Source organism: Salvelinus fontinalis, chromosome 17 (assembly GCF_029448725.1).
Source record: "Salvelinus fontinalis isolate EN_2023a chromosome 17, ASM2944872v1, whole genome shotgun sequence".
Taxonomy (NCBI): domain Eukaryota; kingdom Metazoa; phylum Chordata; class Actinopteri; order Salmoniformes; family Salmonidae; genus Salvelinus; species Salvelinus fontinalis.
In genome coordinates, this window is record NC_074681.1 from 29061548 (window position 1) to 29083341 (window position 21794).

Here is a 21794-nt window from a genome sequence, read left to right on the forward strand (position 1 = left end):
TGGGCCGTCCCTCAGTCCGGAGCTGCAGTCCCTCAGTCCGGAGCTGCCATTCCTCAGTCCGGAGCTGCCATTCCTCAGTCCGGAGCTGCCCCTTACCCTGGAGCTGCCCCTTACCCTGGTGCTGCCCCTTACCCTGGTGCTTCCCCTTACCCTGGTGCTTCCCCTTACCCTGGTACTGCCCCTTATCCTGGTACTGCCCCTGACCCTGGTACTGCCCCTTACCCTGGTACTGGTCCTTAGTCCGGAGCTGTCCCTTAGTCCGGAACTCCCCCTTAATGCAATGGGGTTAATGTGGAGGGGGGTCGTTTGGAGGAAGCCTAGGAGGTGGTTAGGTACTGTGGTGACGTGGGGACTACGACCAGAGCCGGAGCCGCCACCGTGGAGGGGAGCCCACCCAGACCCTCCCCTAGACTGTGTATGGTGCGCCCGGAGTTCGCGCCTCAAGGGGGGGGTTATGTCACGCCCTGGCCTTATTATTCTTTGTTTTCTTTATTATTTTAGTTAGGTCAGGGTGTGACATGGGTAATGTTTATGTTTTGTTGGTTTTGGGTGTTTATTTGGTAAAGGGGTTATGGGGTGTAGTAGATGGTTTTGTGTTGAGTGTATATGTCTAGTGTTGTCTATGTTGGTTAGTTATCTAGGAGAGTCTATGGTTACCTGAATGAGTTCCCAATTAGAGACAGCTGATTTCGGTTGTCTCTGATTGGGAGCCTTATTTAGGGTAGCCATGGGCTCTCATTGGTTGTGGGTAATTGTCTATGTAAGAACGTTAGTAGCCTGTATGTTTGTGCACAACGTTTGTAGCTTCACGGTCGTTTTGTTATTTTGTTGTTTTGTTAAAGTGTTTTTGTGTCGTGTTCATCTTCGTGTTAAAATAAAAGAAGATGGCATATTTTCCAACTGCTGCATTTTGGTCCGTTAATCCGCCACACGATCGTGACATGAGTTTCTTCAAAGTAGCCACCCTTTGCCTTGATGACATCTTAGCACACTCTTGGCATTCTCCCAACCAGCTTTATGAGGTAGTCACCTGGAATGCATTTCAAATAACAGGTGTGCCTTGTTAAAAGTTTGAGCCAAACAGTTGTGTTGTGACAAGGTAGGGGTGGTACACAGAAGATAGCCCTATTATGGCAAGAACAGCTCAAATAAGCAAAGAGAAACGACAGTCCATCATTACTTTAAGACATGAAGGTCAGTCAATCCGGAAAATCTCAAGAACTTTGACATTTTCTTCCCCTTTTTTTATTTCTTTGCTTTCAGGCCGGCCCATGGGTAAAGGATGGTATGGGGAGGATTTTCTCTGGTCACTGGAAGGAGGGGTGGGTGTTGGAGGGTGACTGATGAGCAACCCTAGTTGCTAGCAGGGGTGGAAAGGGGTGGGAAACAGTGTTTCCAGGGTGGGGGGTTGGATGGAGACATGTTGGCTGGGTGGGGTTGGGGGAATGGGCTGAGAGGTGGAGGCCCACCTTTTTTTGTTTTGTTTTCCTGTTTACACTGAATTTATAATTTATAATGAAACTCTGTTTGTATTTCTTTCTGTTTTTTTCTTCTTCTTTTGAGGGGCAGCCTACAGGTGTAACTTTCCCAACAAAAATGTAGCCACAAAAAAAAAGGAATGACATTTACTGTAACGGGTGGCCAAAAATGCCTACCTAAAAGCCACACCTCCAATCTTCTGATAGGTTGCCACCTTTACAATATATTATTAAAAAGGTTCAAAATGTAACCCCTCCCATCACAAAGGTTCTGTTTTGAATCTTTACTCAGGGGTTCCTCGGAGACCCTTTATCAGAGGGGTTCCTCTGGGAACCCAAAAGGTTCTTCCAGGGTCTTTTACTTCTTAGAGTTGGCCTATACTGTGATATATGGATTCAGGTACATTGAAAGGGCTCCATCAGCCCGGGGAAAACCAAAAGTATCTTTGGTAGTCAGTCACCTCTTATTTTCTCACTTTTGGCACAATAACTTCAAGTTTAAGTTGAAGGCTTTCATTATGACGCCTTACTTTTTTTTAATGTAGCATAAATTTGACCATTTTATGCCGTTGCCGAGTTCGACAGAACTCACCAAAGTACTGCAAAAAATTAGAAATATTTAGTTACAGCTCTGAGAGGTCAGGTATCAGCTCTTTACTAGTTGTTAATTAATTAAAGGAAAAGGCAATGGTATCCACTCTTGGTGCTTTTCTATTTGGATGTTGACGTCTGCAAATAGGAAGTTGCACCGTTGTTTTTGATGATCTCATCTTGCGGATGCTACCTTTAATAAGAGTTTCCTTTTTTCCAGCCCTTTGGGGGAGATGGTTGGTGTGACACCATCAACAACAGGGCCTACTGTGAGTATGATGGAGGGGACTGCTGTCCATCCACCCTCTCAACCAGAAAGGTAAATTTACCTGTTTTCATCGTCACCCCCATACCCCTCCTTAAATGACCTGCTTTTTTCTATGCTTCCATATGAGTCAGTCTACTGCAGTGGGGATGTTTTTCTCCCACATACCTGCTATTTTGCTTACTGTATATGCATACTGCCTATTCATTCCTGAAAGTCTGCTGCAGCCAGCTAACTGGAGGGCATTCGTCTCTCTCATGTCCGTACCTATGACTCATGGTGGTAGCGCGGCTACTGCCGGTTCCCCCTTGAATGAGTAAGCTAAGCAACGGAGTGCCTGTCATAAGTAAATCGCCTGCTAAATAGTATTTTATGAGGGGAAGGCCAGGTGTCTGTGGTCTTCTGTAACTGTAAAACACCAGTTAAACTATCAAGCTCTGAGAAAGTGAAATAAACCGTGAGCGACAGCATCCTGCCACTGTGGGTCCAGTGGAACTGTGGAGCACTGGTGTTTATGCAGCCCATGGAAACTCCTCTGGTCTCCTGGGCACTTTGATTTGTAGAGTCTGGTTTTGGGTCCAAAGTCCGAGCTGGCAGCAGACTTGGACAGTAGACTAGAAGACGACTCAGTCCATTCGCTTCCAGTTGAAGCACAAACATGTCAAGCTGTATTTACAAAGGCTGCACAATTTTGATATTTGTTCCACTAATTGGTCTTTTGACCAATAAGATCAGCTCTGATAAAGATCTGATGTGAAAATATCTGATGTGATTGGTCAAATGCGGCCTAATAAGTTCGATAAGCCACAATGTGTTCTACATTTTTGTATAGTGCAAATCTTTCATTCAATTAATTCTTAAATAATTCTTAAATTGACTTGACTTGTCTCTAAAACATATATTATTACATTTTCAAAAGAGTTTATTGAAGTTGTGATAAACATTGGATAGTAACTACTCAAAACTGCATACAAAACAGTCAAATTATTGGCTTTTGTTTGACGCAAGCAGGAAAAACATCCAGTCTCTGTTGTTCAGAAGTCATTTGAACAAAGCAAAGGCAGCAGGGTATGGTTTTGTCCCAAATTACACCCTATTCCCTACAATAGTGCAATATATCATGTGGCTCACCACAGCCTCCATCAATGAACCAACATTAGGCTTAGGAAACACTTTGTTGCCAAACAAACATACTTTTAATGGGATCCGATTTTCTATTCTTAACCTTCTGGAACAGTTGCTAAGTCTTCAATAAAACTATTACTTCCATTAATCATCAATGAAATCAAAGGTAGGCTAGCCTCTGCATTAACCTAGCTTAGTTTACATTTCTTGCAACAGACTGCTTTGCAGGGCATCTGAGTTTATTTTGCAACCTGTGGTGATGGCCTGCGTCCTAGACAAGACTTGGCAACCTATTGTTGATTCTTAACATGTGTTCATCCGTTCACCACTGTGGTGTATTCCCTCCCCCACTCAAGGTTTCTCACTGTTAAGTCCATGGTGAACTATTTGACATCACTCCCTTTATTTATCTCTTGGGAGACATTTTGTTTGTCTTTGAAATTGTGAAGAAATAAAAAGTGTGTAGAGCTCAAATATATAATACTATGCAATACTATTAAGGGCATAGTTTATTGCATTGTTAAACGTCTGCTATTACCTTGTGGATGTATTGGTTCAATTGGGGAAATGACCCCTGGTTGTGATTTTATTGTCACTTGAGATTTGTTTCTAATCTCCTGGTTACTTGACTGATTGACAGGTCATTCAGTTTGGGGCCGACTGTGATCAGGATGAATGCACTTGCCGTGATCCAAATGCAGAGGAGAACAAGAGCAAAGCCAAATACTTGGAAGCAGGACTGCTATGAACGATGGAACGGGATAGGCCAAGGCTGGCTCACAATGAAACAACAAGATGAACTTCACCCCTGGACATGATGTATTTCCAGTTTGTTTTCCTATTAGAGAGCAATGAACGCTATCTCTTCTTAACCAAAAATTAAAACAGTGTTTCAAGATTGTAGCTTTTAGGATTTCAACAGAATAACTAATCTGTAAAGACGACTAACTTGTATAGAATAATATATTTGGGAAATCTCTAATGTCGCATGTAGATGTAGTTACGGAGGTCTACAGTATTTTAACATCATATCACATAATACACATGTAAGCATATCATAGGTACCTAACTTAACACTTTATGCTTAGAGAGTTGTAAGATGTAGCAGTTTTCTCAAGAAATATTCCAAACAAATATTATACCTAAGTGTCGTCTTGTTCTGTGTGATACTATACTGTATTTTACTCTTGATATTGAATAAACTGTAACTTTGTCAGATGCTGATTTGATCTAACTTGTTTGTTTTTGGGTCTCCACACTCCTCTGAACATAAGGGAAACACATACAGTACTATCTGTATCTCTTGCCCGTAAGAATATACACTGAACAAAAATAAATGCAACAACAATTTCAAAGTTTCAAAGAGTTCAAATCAAATCAAACTTTATTTGTCACATGAGCCAAATACATTAGGTTTAGACATTACCGTGAAATGCTTACTTACAAGCCCTTAACCAACAATGTAGTTCAAGAAAGAGTTAAGAAAATGTACCAAATAAACAAAAATATTAGGAAAATATATTGAAATAAATAAATTATGAATAATCTATGAATTTCACATGACTGGAAATACAGATATGCATCTGTTGGTCACAAACAACTTTTTGTTTTAAAGTAGGGACATGGATCAGAAAACCAGTCAGTATATGGTGTGACCGCCATTTGCCTCATGCAGTGTGACACATCTCCTTTGCATAACGTTGATCTGACTGTTGATTGTGGCCTATGGAATGTTGTCCCACTCCTCTTAAATGGCTGTGCGAAGTTGCTGCATATTGGCGGGAACTGGAACACGCTGTCGTAAATGTCAATCCAGAGTATCCCAAACATGCTCAATGGGTGACATGTCTGGTAAGTATGCAGGCCAAAGAACTGGGACATTTTCAGCTTACAGGAATTTTGTCCTTGCAACATGGGGCCGTGAATTATCATGCTGAAACATGAGATGATGGTGGTGGAAGAATGGCACGACAATGGGCCTCAGGATCTCGTCACGGTATCTCTAAATTCAAATTACCATGGATAAAATGCAATTGTTTTCGATATCTGTAGCTTATGCCTGCCCATACCATAACCCCACTGCCACCATGGGGCACTCTGTTCATAACATTGACATCAGCAAACCACTCGCCCACATGACGCCATACAAACTGTTTGCTATCTGCCCTGTACAGTTGAAACTAGGATTCATCCATAAAGAGCACACTTCTCCAGTGTGCCAATGGCCATCGAAAGTGAGCATTTGCCCACTGAAGTTGATTATGACGCCGAACTGCAGTCAGGTCAAAACCCTAGTGAGGATGACAAACCTGTAGATGAGCTCCCTTGAGACGGTTTCTGACACTTTGTGCAGAAATTCTTTGGTTGTGCAAACCGACCGTTTCATCAGCTGTACGGATGGCTCGTTTCAGACCATAACGCAGGTGAAGTCAGATGTGGAGGTCCTGGGCTGCCGTGGTTACACATGGTCTGAGGTTGTGAGGCATACTGCCAAATTCTCTAAAATGACGATGGAGGCGGCTTATGGTAGAGAAATTAACATTAAATTCTCTGGCAACAGCTCTGGTGGACGTTCCTGCAGTCAGCATGCCAATTGCACTCTCCCTCAAACCTTCTGTGGTATTGTGTTGTGTGACAAAACTGCACATTTAAGAGTGGTCTTTTATTGTCCCTGTCACGATCGTTTGTTGAGACGGACCAAGGCGCAGCGCAGCGAATGTTGAGTTCCACATCATTTATTAATAGTGAAACTTAGCAAAACAAGAAACCGTGACTACAGAGGTGCTACATACACTAACTCAAAATAGAAAATTCAATATCCCACAAACACAGGTGGGAACAAACACTACTTAAATATGATCCCCAATTAGAGACAACGATTACCAGCTGCCTATAATTGGGAATCATACAAATCACCAACATAGAAAATTAAACCTAGAACCCCACATAGAAATAATAAACTAGAACACCCCCCAGTCACGCCCTGACCTACTCCACCATAGAAAATAAAGGCTCTCTATGGTCAGGAAGTGACAGTCCCCAGCACAAGGTGCACCTGCGTAATGATCATGCTGTTTATTAAGCTTCTCGATATGCCACACCTGTCAGGTGGATGGATTATCTTGGCAAAGGAGAAATGCTTCACTAACAGGGATGTAAACAAATTTGTGCACAAAATTTGAGAGAAGCTTTTTGTGCATATGGAACATTTCTGGGATCTTTTATTTCAGCTTATGAAACATGGGACCAACACTTTACATGTTGCATTTACATGTCTTTTGGCATTGTAGTTTTGTTTATACCATCATGTTTGAGGCTCTACAATCCATAAGAAACATTCCCATCAGTGTGACATTGACTTGAGTTAACCTGTTTGGGCTGCAAGGGGCAGTATTGAGTAGCCAGATAAAAGGTGCCCATTTCAAACGGCCTCGTACTCAATTCTTGCTCGTACAATATGCATATTATTATTACTATTGGATAGAAAACACTCTCTAGTTTCTAAAACCGTTTGAATTATTTCTCTGAGTGAAACAGAACTCATTCTGCAGCACACTTCCTGACCAGGAAGTGGAAAGTCTGAACTCGAGGCTCTGTTCTTCTTCCTGCCTATAAATGGGCACGAGACCTATTAGTATACATGCACGTCATACACCTTCCCCTGGGTGTCAAGAGGCTGTGAGAGAAGAAATTAGGTGATTATCTTGGTTTAAGATGGAACACATCATCTTGGAATGACGTGTCCCCCATTTTCGGTACTCTGAAGAGGGAGTTTTGCCGTGTTCCGTTCTCTTCCGTTTGTTGACATGGAGAGCGTCGTGCCACTAGGCTAGTGTGCTTGCTAAATGAAGAGGGAAATTTACCGTTCTAAATCCAAACAACGATTGTTCTGGACAAAGGACACCTTGTCCAACATTCTGATGGAAGATCAGCAAAAGTAAGAAACATTTTATGATGGTATTTCATATATCTGTTGTAGTCGTCGGCGCCCAAGTGTTTCTGGCTATTGTGGTAAGCTATTATAACGCTACATTTTTTTCCCGCTGTAAAACACTTAATAAATCGTAAACATTGGCTGGAATCACAAGATGCCTGTCTTTCATTTGCTGTACACTATGTATTTTTCAGAAATGTTTTATGATGAGTAATTAGGTATTTGACGTTGGTGCCTGTAATTATTATGGCTGCTTTCGGTGCAATTTCTGATTGTAGCTGCAATGTAAACTATGATTTATACCTGAAATATGCACATTTTTCTAATAAAACATATGCTATACAATAAATATGTTATCTGATGAAGTTGTTTCTTGGTTAGTGGCTATTTATATCTTTATTTTGTCGAATTTGTGATAGCTACCGATGGAGTAAAAAACTGGTGGAGTAAAAAAAGTGGTGTCTTTTGCTAACGTGTTTAGCTAATAGATTTACATATTGCGTCTTCCCTGTAAAACATTTAAAAAATCGGACATGTTGGCTCGATTCACAAGATGTGTACCTTTCATATGCTGTATTGGACTTGTTAATGTGTGAAAGTTAAATATTTAAAAAATATATCTTTTGAATTTCGCGCCCTGCACTTGAAGTGGCTGTTGTCATAAGTGTACCGACGCCGGGCTGTAGCCATAAGAAGTTAACTGACTAAAAAGGAACAAGGTCTAGACGTAGTGACTGATAAGGTAACACTCCACATTTGATATATTCTTTATTTTTTGAAATAGCAAAGATCAAAGTGAAAAAGGGAACATAAGATTATCCACATAAACTACTATATCTAACATGCAGATTTTTGTTGTTTTTATCAGCTTATGTTGTGTATGGTATCAATTCTGATTCACTTCTGATGGATAATTCATTTTGTTAAGCATTTTAATCTGTCCAGTTTTCTAATCCACTTCACTGTATTGAATAAACACACCTCTCCAAAATGAATATACATATAACTATACATAATGAATGCTCACACCACTCGTGCAAATTGCACCAAAAGAAACATACCTACCAATATCAACCAATGGCTTTCTCATAACGCAAGATATCCTTACAGCTGATGTCCACTGTTATCAATGTTATAATACAAATCATGTGTAATACAATATTTACAGAAACAAACCACTGTTCTGTGCTGTTATTTAATGCACCTATGAAAATATCTACAAGCATTGGTTTTCAAGTCTATGTTGTCGTGTCTTTGCTATCATTAAATTGAAGACTTATAGTTTATATCAAAGATTCCTGTAATTAGGGATTACGCAATCAACTGATTAATAACGTAACTAATTAACTATCAAATTGGGGGCACCAGGGAAAGTAGTCAGATTACAAAGTTATAATTTCCCAATATAACCTTTCAGATATTTTCATATCTGATCAATAGTCTTCTGATTCATGATTGATTTATTTTACCTCACGTTAGTCTCATTCCAAACGTCGTAAATTGTTGGTTATCTGCACGAACCCAGTCTTCACTATGAGTCATTCATACATCAATTGTCTTAAATCATTTATTTATTACTAACTAAGTAATTCACAGAAATGCATAAACAAACAAACAAACTTAAAATGGTTACATGAAATGATGGGAGAAATATGCCCTAGTGGGCTGAACCGGCATGGCAGCTTGTTAGACAAAGGGAAAATTGGGGGTCGACTAGTTCATAACTATAACAATTGACATGCCAATCCTTTACACATGAACGCTCACTCATTCGGGAACAACTGCAATCAATATATATATATATTTACGCTCAGTGTGTAGTCTTGATCGCTGGAGAAAAGTTTGTTTCTGTTGGAGAGATTCGTCCGTCTCTGTCTTGGTTATTGTGGATAGTTCAGAGTGACATTCGTTATAGAATGGATGTTTCGGCGGTTGTCGTTCTTCGCGTTCAATGATACCAAATTCCTAGCTGCAGACTAGTAGTCAATATCAAAGACTTGTTCTTATTCTGTCGGTATAGTCTTTGAGTTTAACCACGTGGTGTGGTTAAAAGATTCAGCAATGGTACTCAACCTTTGTACTCCTCCTATGGAGAAAAACATGGTCTGCTGATAATTTCTCAGAGTTGGGTTTTTATTCGGATTGCAGAGAGGGGCAGTCCCAGGATGTCTGACCCAACTGGCTCAGGGGCGGGTCCTCGGATTTAGTTCAAATCAAAAGGGATTTGTATTTTTCTTCATTAAACAGTCCAAAATCATATTACACCATTATACAGTATCATACTCACTCATTCATTTTATACAACAATCAGATGTAAACCTCATATCTGAGGTTATTATATAAACAGCGGTATGGTAATGTAGCCACACAGTCTCCCACGAGTTTCCCACGTGGTGACAAATGGACATGTTAATAGCTGGAATCTTCACCGATCTTTTATACTTTTTCCGGAACATGAAATCTGCTCGTACCTCAAGCTCTGTGAGGTGGAAGAAATTTCCTTTGTCCTGAAAGTTTACCCTCTCTCTAATACTGTTTGGCCATGAGGAGATTCTCAGGAATTTACGACGTCTCTCTGTGACCACAGCATGGGTTGAATGAGGAAAGGGGGAGGCAGGGAGTGGCAGGGAGAGGGGGAAGGGCTTTAGGGACCTAAACAGGCAAAGTCATGACAATGTTATGGGGACAACTACTGCATTAAGGAATGTGTTAGGAGCCCCAAAAAATGTATTCAAGAAAACAGTCAGCATTTGGTTGATATTAATCACAAGTGTGCTGCTTTGAAATGCTATTGTATTAAATGTATGAACAATTATTATAATAAAAGAAAGGTATCACACACTGGCATGTTAGTTGAGTTTCTGTGTTTTTACAGTATCAACAACACCTGTTGCACATGTATATTCTTAAGACACATACAGTATGATAGGATTAGATCTATAAACATACTACAGATAAACAATATAAAACATAGATTTTCTGTTCTTTCATTTTGTAATAGAAATACTGATTCAAAGATAGCCATTTGATTTCAGAATAATTAGGAATTTATTGATGTAGCAAATACTGTCTGGGTTTGGCAACTTTAAACATTTAAGGCTCTATCAGTCTGTAAAGCTGAAGCATTACACAATAGAATGTAAAGATAATTTCCAATATGCAGCGTTTACCATGAATGCAGTCTACGCTAAAGCAGGAACAACGCCTTTAAATTACAATCACTCTGTAAAGCTGTACTTCCGCGATTCGGATTCAATAGAGACTAAAAACAAGTCAAACTGTACATGACCTCCCAAACTTCTGAAATTGACCACAAATTCATATACTGCCTATCTCCATACATGTACAACAGCTTAAATATGAATTTATACTTGAATACTACATTCAACAAGTTAAATAACTGAATCTTCGTCATCATAATATATACATTTTGGGGACGGGATTGTTGGTGCAACTTCCAAATTTCCCAAAAGTCATGAAAAGTGCTGTCTAAATGCAGTAAAGCATTTCTGTTATACCTTGCTCTAGTACCTGTTGAAATAAATCCTCTTCGCTTCTCAAATACACCCTACCTTGAAATCAGGTTCCTATAACTGTAAATAAGGGTTAGAACACACAATAATTGAAAAGCAGACATGAAGATAACCCCAAAAGCACACTTCCAACTCCTCAAGAACCATTATTTGTTGTGTGACTTTCAACGTTCTTTGGGCTCCCCATAATCATTGTACATGACTGGCAGGTTCTGTTCATCGCAGGCCTTTCGCACATCCTGTCCCAGGTCTACCCAGTTGAGACCAAAGGCCTTGGTGTCTGTGTAGCGGCAGGACAGATACTTGAGGGACATCCTGCGCAGGCCGATCTTGGGCTCCTGGAGAAGACCCCTGCACCATCCACTCAGGTCATCCAGCTGGGAGAGAATCAGACCAGCTTTCCTGCAAAGGAACACAACAAGGCACTACTCAGCAAACACACACTACCTTCAAATCAGGTTCCTTTAATGGTAAATAAGGCTAAAAAAAGAAATGTTTTCCTGCAAAGGAACACAACACAACACTTCTCAGCAAACAACTTAAGTAGTATTGAATGGAAGGCTATGGTCCATTGCACCTGCCACAGTGATACACAGTATAGACATGATATGTACAGGTGTCTATAACATGGATAACTGTTGGTAATTTTGACATACTGCTTCTTAAATTAACTGCCCAGGGTTGCCATATTTCTATGAAATACGACCTATATGATGGAAATAACTAAGTATGTTAAAAATAAGTGTTTCTGTGTTGGAATGGTGTGGTATACTGGTCATAAAAAATATTCATACAAGTAGACCGCTGATTGGCCAGCTCATCCTCCTCAGGGAGATTAAATGGTCTATTAAGCATACGTTTTTTTTCTTCTTCCATTTATACTTTGGCCACAAATGCGAGTATAGGACGATTCAACATCATTATTTTGATATGAGTAAACAGAATATGAACTTTTAAAAGTGAGATTTTCATTGGACAGTTACTTTAACACATAATATATACAATTTACCTCAAGTCAAATTATACTGTACATACAGTGCATTCAGAAAGTATTCAGACACCTTGACTTTTTTGTTGTTACGTCACAGCCTCATTTTAAAATGTATTAAATAGTTTTCTCCCCTCATCAAGCTACACACAATACCCCTAATGACAAAGCAAAAACAGTTGAAAAAAAACTACAGAAATATCACATTTAAGTAAGTATTCAGACCCTTTACTGAGTACTTTGTTGAAGCACTTTTGGCAGCGATTAGAGCCTCAAGTCTTGTTGGGTATGACGCTGCAAGATTGCACACCTTGCACACCATTCTTCTCTGCAGATCCTCTCAAGGTCTGTCAGGTTGGATGGGGAGCGTTGCTGCACAGCTATTTTCAGATCTCTCCAGAGATGTTCGATCTGGTTCAAGTCCAGGCTTTGGCTGGGCCACTCAAGAAAATTCAGAGACTTGCTCCGAAGCCACTCCTGTGTTGTCTTGACTGTGTGCTTAGGGTCGTTGTCTTGTTGGAAGGTGAACCTTCACCCCAGTCTGAGGTCCTGAGCCCTCTGGAGCAGGTTTTCATCAAGGATCTCTCTGTACTTTGCGCTGTTCATCTTTCGATCCTGACTAGTCTCCCGGTCCCTGCCATTGAAAAACATACGCACAGCATAAAGGGGTTAATACCATGCTTCACCGTAGGGATGGTGCAAGGTTTCCTCCAGACGTGACGCTTGGCATTCAGACCAAAGAGTTCAATCTTGGTTTCATCAGACCAGAGAATCTTGTTTATCATGGTGCCTTTTTTTGGTACCCTTCCCCAGATCTGTGCATCGACACAATTCTGTCTCGGAGCTCTATGGACAATTCCTTCATCCTCATGGCTTGGTTTTTGTTCTGACATACACTGTCAACTGTGGGACCATATATAGACAGGTGTGTGCCTTTCTAAATCAGGTCCAATCAATTGAATTTACCACAGGTGGACTCCAATCAAGTTGTAGAAACATCTCAAGGATGATCAATGGAAACAGAATGCACGTGAGCTCAATTTTGAGTCTCATAGCAAAGGGTCTATGGTCTTATGTAAATAAGTTTTTTGAATTAATTTTTTTATAAATTTGCCAAAATTGATAAAAATCTGTTTTTGCTTTGTTTTTGCTTTGTCATTATTCCGCATTCCGCATTGCGTCCAACAATAATATTGACGAATACGCTGATTCGGTGAGCGAGTTCATTAGAAAGTGCATTGACGATGTCGTACCCACCGCAATGATTAAAACATTCCCAAACCAGAAACCGTGGATTGATGGCAGCATTCGCGTGAAACTGAAAGCGCGAACCACTGCTTTTTACCAGGGCAAGGTGACCGGAAACATGACCGAATACAAACAGTGTAGCTATTCTCTCCGCAAGGCAATCAAACAAGCTAAGTCCCAGTATAGAGACAAAGTAGAGTCGCAATTCAACAGCTCAGACACAAGAGGTATGTGGCAGGGTCTACAGTCAATCACAGATTACAAAAAGAAAACCAGCCCCGTTGCGGACCAGGATGTCTTGCTCCCAGACAGGCTAAATAACTTTTTTGCTCGCTTTGAGGACAATACAGTGCCACTGACACGGCTCGCTACCAAAACCTGCGGGCTCTCCTTCACTGCAGCCGAGGTGAGTAAAACATTTAAACGTGTTAACCCTCGCAAGGCTGCAGGCCCAGACGGTATTCCCAGCCGCGTCCTCAGAGCATGCGCAGACCAGCTGGCTGGTGTGTTTAAGGACATATTCAATCAATCCTTATCCCAGTCTGCTGTTCCCACATGCTTCAAGAGGGCCACCATTGTTCCTGTTCCCTTCTTGGGAACAGGAACAATGGTGGCCCTCTTGAAGCATGTGGTACCCAAGAAGGGAACAGGAACAATGGTGGCCCTCTTGAAGCATGTGGTAGTCGGTAGCATGTGGTAGTCGGTAGTCGTTTAGCTAAGGTAACTGAGCTAAACGACTACCGCCCCGTAGCACTCACTTCCGTCATCATGAAGTGCTTTGAGAGACTAGTCAAGGACCATATCACCTCCACCCTACCTGACACCCTAGACCCACTCCAATTTGCTTACCGACCCAATAGGTCCACAGACGACGCAATCGCAACCACACTGCACACTGCCCTAACCCATCTGGACAAGAGGAATACCTATGTGAGAATGCTGTTCATCGACTGCAGCTCAGCATTTAACACCATAGTACCCTCCAAACTCGTCATCAAGCTCGAGACCCTGGGTCTCGACCCCACCCTGTGCAACTGGGTCCTGGCATTCCTGACGGGCCGCCCCCAGGTGGTGAGGGTAGGTAACAACATCTCCACCTCGCTGATCCTCAACACCGGGGCCCCACAAGGGTGCGTTCTGAGCCCTCTCCTGTACTCCCTGTTCACCCACGACTGCGTGGCCATGCACGCCTCCAACTGAATCATCAAGTTTGCGGACGACACTACAGTGGTAGGCTTGATTACCAACAACGACGAGACGGCCTATAGGGAGGAGGTGAGGGCCCTCGGAGTGTGGTGTCAGGAAAATAACCTCACACTCAACGTCAACAAAACAAAGGAGATGATTGTGGACTTCAGGAAACAGCAGAGGGAGCACCCCCCTATCCACATCGACGGGACAGTAGTGGAGAAGGTGGAAAGTTTTAAGTTCCTCGGTGTACACATCACGGACAAACTGAATTGGTCCACCCACACAGACAACGTTGTGAAGAAGGCGCAGCAGCTCCTCTTCAACCTCAGGAGGCTGGAGAAATTCAGCTTGTCACCAAAAGCACTCATAAACTTCTACAGATGCACAATCGAGAGCATCCTGTCGGGCTGTATCACCGCCTGGTACGGCAACTGCTCCGTCCACAACCGTAAGGCTCTGAAGAGGGTAGTGAGGTCTGCACAACGCATCACTGGGGGAAAACTACCCGCCCTCCAGGACACCTATACCACCCGATGTCACAGGAAGGCCATAAAGATCATCAAGGACAACAACCACCCAAGCCACTGCCTGTTCACCCCGCTATCATCCAGAAGGCGAGGTCAGTATAGGTGCATAAAAGCAGGGACCGAGAGACTGAAAAACAGCTTCTATCTCAAGGCCATCAGACTGTTAAACAGCCACCACTATTATTTAGTGGCCGCTGCCAACATACTGACTCAACTCCAGCCACTTTAATAATGGGAATTGATGGAAATTATGTAAAAATGTACCACTAGCCACTTTAAACAATGCCACTTAATATAATGTTTACATACCCTACATTACTCATCTCATATGTATATGTATATACTGTACTCTATATCATCTACTGCATCTTGCCATCTTTATGTAATACATGTATCACTAGCCACTTTAAACTATGCCACTTTATGTTTACATACCCTACATTACTCATCTCATATGTATATACTGTACTCTATACCATCTACTGCATCTTGCCTATGCCGTTCTGTACCATCACTCATTCATATATCTTTATGTACATATTCTTTACCCCTTTACACTTGTGTGTATAAGGTAGTAGTTGTGTAATTGTTAGGTTAGGTTACTTGTTGGTTATTACTACATTGTCGGAACTAGAAGCACAAGCATTTTGCTACACTCGCATTAACATCTGCTAACCATGTGTATGTGACAAATAAAATTTGATTTGATTTGATTTGATTATTGGGTATTGTGTGTAGATTGATGAGGAAATAGTTGTATTTTAGCCATTGTAGAATAAGGCTGTAACGAAGCAAAATGTGGAAAAAGTCCGGGCTCCTGAATACTTTCTGAAGACACTGTAGGCAAGGCCTTCTGTCACATTCGTCGTTGGAATGAGGTGACCAAGGTGCAGCGTGGTAGGCGAAAATCTTTTTTTTATTCAAATGAACACCGAAAAACAACAAAATACAAAAACTAACGTAAAGTTCTGCAGGCTACATAGCAACTATGCAAAATGAAGATCCCACAAACTAAAGATGGAAAAAAAGGCTGCCTAAGTATGATCCCCAATCATAGACAACGATAGACAGCTGCCTCTGATTGGGAACCATACCCGGCTAACAAAGAAATAGAAAAACTAGAATGCCCACCCAAATCACACCCCGACCTAACCAAATAGAGAAATAAAAAGGCTCTCTAAGGTCAGGGCGTGACAGTACCCCCCCAAAGGTGCGGACTCCGGCCACAAAACCTGACTCCATGGGGGCGGGTCCGGGTGGGCATCAAGCCTCGGTGGCGGCTCCGGTTCGTGACGTAGACCCCGCTCCGCTCGCTGATCCCTCCGCTTCCGTGGAAACGGACCGTGGATCGACGCTGGAGGCTCCGGACCGTGGATTGTTGCCGGAGAATCCGGGCCGTAGATCGACACCGGGGACTCGGTACCGTAGATCCTCGCCGAAGGAACCGGATTGTGGATCGTCTCTGGAGGAACCGGACCGTAGATCGACACCGGGGACTCCGTACCGTACCGTGGATCGTACCGTGGATCGTCGCTCCGGACCGCGGCTCGTCGCCGGCTGCTCCGGACCGCGGATCGTCGCCGGCTGCTCCGGACCGCGGATCGTCGCCGGCTGCTCCGGACCGCGGATCGTCGCCGGCTGCTCCGGACCGCGGATCGTCGCCGCATGCTCCGGACCGCGGATCGTCGCCGCATGCTCCGGACCGGGAACCCTCGCAGGAGGCTCCGGACCGGAAACCCTCGCAGGAGGCTCCGGACCGGAAACCCTCGCAGGAGGCTCCGGACCGGAAACCCTCGCAGGAGGCTCCGGACCGGGAACCCCCGCTGGAGGTTCCGGGCCGCGGACCGCCGCTGGAGGTTCCGGGCCGCGGACCGCCTCGGGAGGTTCCGGGCCGCGGACCGCCTCGGGAGGTTCCGGGCCGCGGACCGCCTCGGGAGGTTCCGGGCCGCGGACCGCCTCGGGAGGTTCCGGGCCGCCTCGGGAGGTTCCGGGCCGCGGACCGCCTCGGGAGGTTCCGGGCCGCGGACCGCCTCGGGAGGTTCCGGGCCGCCTCGGGAGGTTCCGGGCCGCGGACCGTCTCGGGAGGTTCTGGACCGCGGACCGTCTCGGGAGGTTCCGGACCGCGGACCGTCGCCGTAGGTTCCGGACCGTGGACCGTCGCCGTAGGTTCCGGACCGTGGACCGTCGCCGTAGGTTCCGGACTGTGAAACGTCGCTGGAAGCTCTGGACTGGGAACTGTAGCCGGCCGCTCTGGACTGGGAACTGTAGCCGACCGCTCTGGACTGGGAACTGTAGCCGGCCGCTCTGGACGGGGAACTGTCGCCGGAAGCTCTGGACGGGGAACTGTCGCCGGAAGCTTGGTGCGTGGGGCCGGCACTGGTGGTACCGGGCTGGTGACACGCACCTCAGGACGAGCGCGAGGAGCAGGCACAGGACGTACTGGACTGGGAAGGCGCACTGGAGGCCTGATGCGTGGGGCCGGTACAGGTGGCACCGGGCTGGTGACACGCACCTTAGGGCGAGTGCGGGGAGGAGGCACAGGACGTACTGGGCTGTGGCGGCGTACATCAGGGCGAGTGTGGGGTGCAGGCACAGGACGTACCGGACTGGGGAGGCGCACTGGAGGCCTGATGTGTGGGACGGGCACAGATTGCACCGGACTGGTGACACGCTCCTCCAAACGCCTACGTTGCCGCATACTCCTCGCCAACTCCATTCACCGGTATCGCTCCTCGCACTGTTTTATTGAATCCCAGGCGGGCTCTGGCACTCTACCTGGGTCGACCGACCACCTCTCTACCTCCTCCCAGGTTGTCTCTGTTTCACACCTCGGCACCGCCGACCACTCCGTGTGCCCCCACCCCCATTTTTTGCGGAGGGGGCTGCCTCTCGGGCTTCCGTCGTGGTTGCGAACCCCGGAGTCGTCGTTGATCCTCCTTCACTGTCTCCGCCTGCTTCCAAGGCCCCTGCCATAATCTCCTCCCATGTCCATGATGTCCTCCACTCACTTTTCTCCCAGGCCCAGGATCCATGCTCCTCCTGGCCACGCTGCTTGGTCCTTTGGTGGTGGGATCTTCTGTCATGTTCGTCGTTGGAATGAGGAGACCAAGGTGCAGCGTGGTAGGCGAACATCTTTCTTTTATTCAAATGAACACCGAAAAACAACAAAATACAATAACGAACGTAAAGTTCTGCAGGCTACATAGCAACTATGCAAAATCAAGATCCCACAAACTAAAGGGGAAAAAAAGGCTGCCTAAGTATGATCCCCAATCATAGACAACGATAGACAGCTGCCTCTGATTGGGAACCATACCCGGCCAACAAAGAAAAACTAGAATGCCCACCCAAATCACACCCTGACCTAACCAAATAGAGAAATATAAAGGCTCTCTAAGGTCAGGGCGTGACACCTTCACACAAAATAAAATGTCTTAATGCCCTTTCATATTTGTTGATCTCGATTTCTTGTAGAATTTTGCTCAAAAGAACAAGAAGAAAAAGTAAGATTGATGGAAATACTTAATACATAAAATATGGACCTCTGTCTGGATTGAGGTAAGATTTTAGTATTTTGTGTTCTCACCTTAAATGATACAAATCAAACGTTGGATAGAGCGGGTCACTCATAAATCACATGTTGCGGCTTCACCATTGTTTTTACACTACATCATAATACGACAGACTCTAAACCCACCTCTTCCCTTCAGAAGGAGACTGGGCATGGTGGAATAAATAATTATTAGGTCAATACCTGACTGTTATTCATCCATTTCATAACCTGTACAGGGTCTACCAATGTTCAGATAGTGATGATGTTGAAAGTGTTTAAGCTGTCTCCAGGATAAGTGGCTGACAGAAACAGCAACTGATGGAAAGAGTGCCTGATTCCTCAGACATGGCTTCACCTCACTCATTGGCCAAACCAGGACCACCAAACTGTAATGTAAATAGTGAGACGTTTTTGTCGGCCCACAATACATTTTTTTATTAATCAGAAAAACATTATTCTCTTTTAATACTGTCATCCCTCCCAACTCCTACGTTCAAAGCATTCCTAAGAATATGTTCCACAGAATCCAATGTTTTCAGACATACCTCTTAACTTGCTAATCGTTGTTTTGTTGTTAGACCAGGCACAAGGTGCAATGAGGACAGTTTGTTCATGTGCTTTAAGTGTCACAAGGTGAGACTTTCCAAACAAGGACACTATCACTGTTTCATGAACATACTGTAATGGAGTGTCATATTTCCAGGTATTTGCATTCAATAGGTGAAAGCTGTGCTTGTAATATTACGCATCCTCATATTTCGATTTTGTATTCCAAACTAGGGGCAGGTTTTATTATTACATACACCAGATAGGTGCGTTGAAATGTGTTGTTTTACAGGGTTACATAGAAGTACGACACCCCGTGAGCAAATTAAGTGTCATGCTCAAGGGTACATCGACAGATTTTTCACATTGTCGGCTTGGGCTTTCGAACCAGCAACCTTTAGTTTACTGGCCCAACGCTCTAACTGCTAGGCTACTGTACCTGCCGCCCTGAACACTGGATACCTGGATATCCAGTAAGTTTACATAGAGAAACTAAGCAACATTCCATTTGCAGATGCTAGTCAAATAGGGCAGAACAACAGCTTAAATACTCACAACGTATTATCTGCAGAGAACTCTTGATTAAAGAATATAAATGGTACTTTAACGATGTCAAAAATGAAAGACATATTAAGTCATTATAAAATAATCGGTATCTGTGTAGTAGAGGGGCTGTCATTTATATAACTTTTCTAAATGTATTTATGTTTCTAATATCTTGCTACATTTCAGTGGTTTAAGGAATTTGGATGTTTATTTGCTTAAAACAAAAATCTTGCGGTTTGTTATGCTTTAATTTTTCTCAAGAAAAGGTTTTGGGCTCCAAATAGCAACGGTTGTCACCATAAATCCCAGCATGTATAGAAGTGGAAAATGGCCTCACATTTCCAGGGTACATTTTGGAGCTTTCCCACTCTGCCAGGGCCCCTATTTCAAATCTCCTTGACTCACTGCTTTTCACTGGTCGGAGAGGAAACAATCAGCCGCATTCCTCAGACAGCAACAGTCACAGAGACCAGGGACGGGTTAAAAAGAGCATCCATGCTGCTAGGAAACCACCACTATGATGAGTCTGTCTCTGTGTTACACAGATATACAATACAATGCAATCCGATAAGTTTATTGTCCATTTACATGGAAGTTCATTTTATGAATGCACGCAATTTCATGTCTTGCATGAAAGTAAACTATCGGACTTTCATGGTACAGTACATTTATTGTTGTCCATACCCAACAACCACATATGGAGTATATCTGTTGGTAGGACAGTCCAGTCCTCATCTGCAAATTGAGATAATGGAAGAGTAATTGTGGTAGAATAATGTCTGAGGAAAATCCCTACATCTTCTAAACAGTCTTGATTAAATTAGACCCTTTTTAACCAAAAATTTTTAAATCACAAAAACATGAGCTCCACTTATCATGTTATCAACAGAAATCCAACCATAACAATACTTAGCATCACAGGAAATTGCCTGATTAGGATGTGTCATAAAAATAACTGTCAGTTATTGGGCTGTACAGGCAAGGAGACAGAGGGGGAGTGAAATGTTCAAGATAGGATTTTCTCCTACCAAGCCAACATCTATCATTTCTAAGTCAACAACCAGCCCCATGCCTTTAGTAATGGGTAGTCCTGTAGCGATGACAAGATCGGGACACGGAGAGAAGTGTCGGGCTCGAGAGACAGACTTTGTACGTTTATGTTTGGCATGAACATCACGCGATGTTGCAGGAAAAAGCAACAAAAATGTTCTCTGACAGGGGCCAACCTAACCCGTCAGTGAGATATGATATGTACAAAAGCTGGGAGAGGAATATTTCCCCTGCTTTATAAAGATAGATCCATTGCTTCACCAGTTTATTTTAACATATTGTTTACTCTGCTGAAACAAGTTTTAATTTAGTCAGGGGCAGAGTGGGTGACTATTATATGTATTTTGACTAGCTAATGAAAATTGCATTTACAATGGTTCACATTGTTTGTGACAGGGAAACTCCAGTGAATTTGAGGATTTCATAACAAGGAATGTCATTTATGGAGACAAGCCCAGTTACAGGCGATTGTCGGCTTTGTATTGTTATGTGTGGAAAGGAGCATCTCATTGCTTTGATTCAAGTGGTAAATTGTTCCTTTCAGAAATGCTAGAGAGACAGAGGGTACGGAACAAGTAAACAAGTGATGGGGGTTCTCCAACAACGCTACAAGGGCAGTGCACCCAACACATAAGGTCCAATGCAAACCACGTCTTTTCATATTATTCTCATTTACATTTTTAAGAATACATTACAAATACATCTCTTCAATAATGCCTATAACACATTTACTGAGACAGCAGGCTTACACAATCACAACACACCATAACAACATGGAAAATCCTGCCCAACATGCTAACAAGCTAAGAGTCTTACAGTATGACGTAACTAAAACGGTAGCCACCCTCCATAACACTATAACAGTGTTTAGCGAGATAATGTCTAAACCCATGTTTATAGTCTCCGACCCTCACCTCAAATGCACTTACTTTGGTTTCATCTAAGGTCAGTGCATTCTTGACGTGAATCATCCCTCTGAAAATGTGGGGCTGTTAATGTAAGTGTATTTTAATAGAACACTTCAGAAGCAAACCAATTACATCAACCCTTCCAATATGGCCTAAATATGGCATAAAAACAACCTTTAATTTGAAGCTAAGACCTGGTTTGGAATCTCAGAGTCAAGGACATCTTAATCAGTTTCACCTGCTTCACCGTGCATCTACGGGCAACTGTATGTAGACATTTTATATCAGACACATGGCTCTGTTTATGAAAC

General features: G+C 43.3%; 2 protein-coding genes across 8 annotated transcripts in view; one reads left to right on the plus strand and one right to left on the minus strand.

The window, feature by feature from the left end:
• The window catches only part of LOC129814120 (pappalysin-2-like), an 86762-nt gene extending 82074 nt beyond the window's left edge, over positions 1-4688 (plus strand). Inside the window, exons 22-23 of the mRNA XM_055866931.1 lie at positions 2290-2388; positions 4100-4688. Coding sequence (XP_055722906.1) covers positions 2290-2388; positions 4100-4207 — 207 coding nt within the window. The 3' untranslated portion in view covers positions 4208-4688. The remainder of the gene's footprint in view (positions 1-2289; positions 2389-4099) is intronic.
• A 4258-nt stretch (positions 4689-8946) lies between these two features.
• Positions 8947-21794, minus strand: part of LOC129814121 (astrotactin-1-like) — a 269237-nt gene continuing 256389 nt past the window's right edge. For all 7 annotated transcript variants that reach the window (XM_055866935.1, XM_055866939.1, XM_055866938.1 and 4 more), the window contains one exon: positions 8947-11328. In XM_055866935.1, coding sequence (XP_055722910.1) covers positions 11091-11328 — 238 coding nt within the window. In that variant the 3' untranslated portion in view covers positions 8947-11090. The remainder of the gene's footprint in view (positions 11329-21794) is intronic.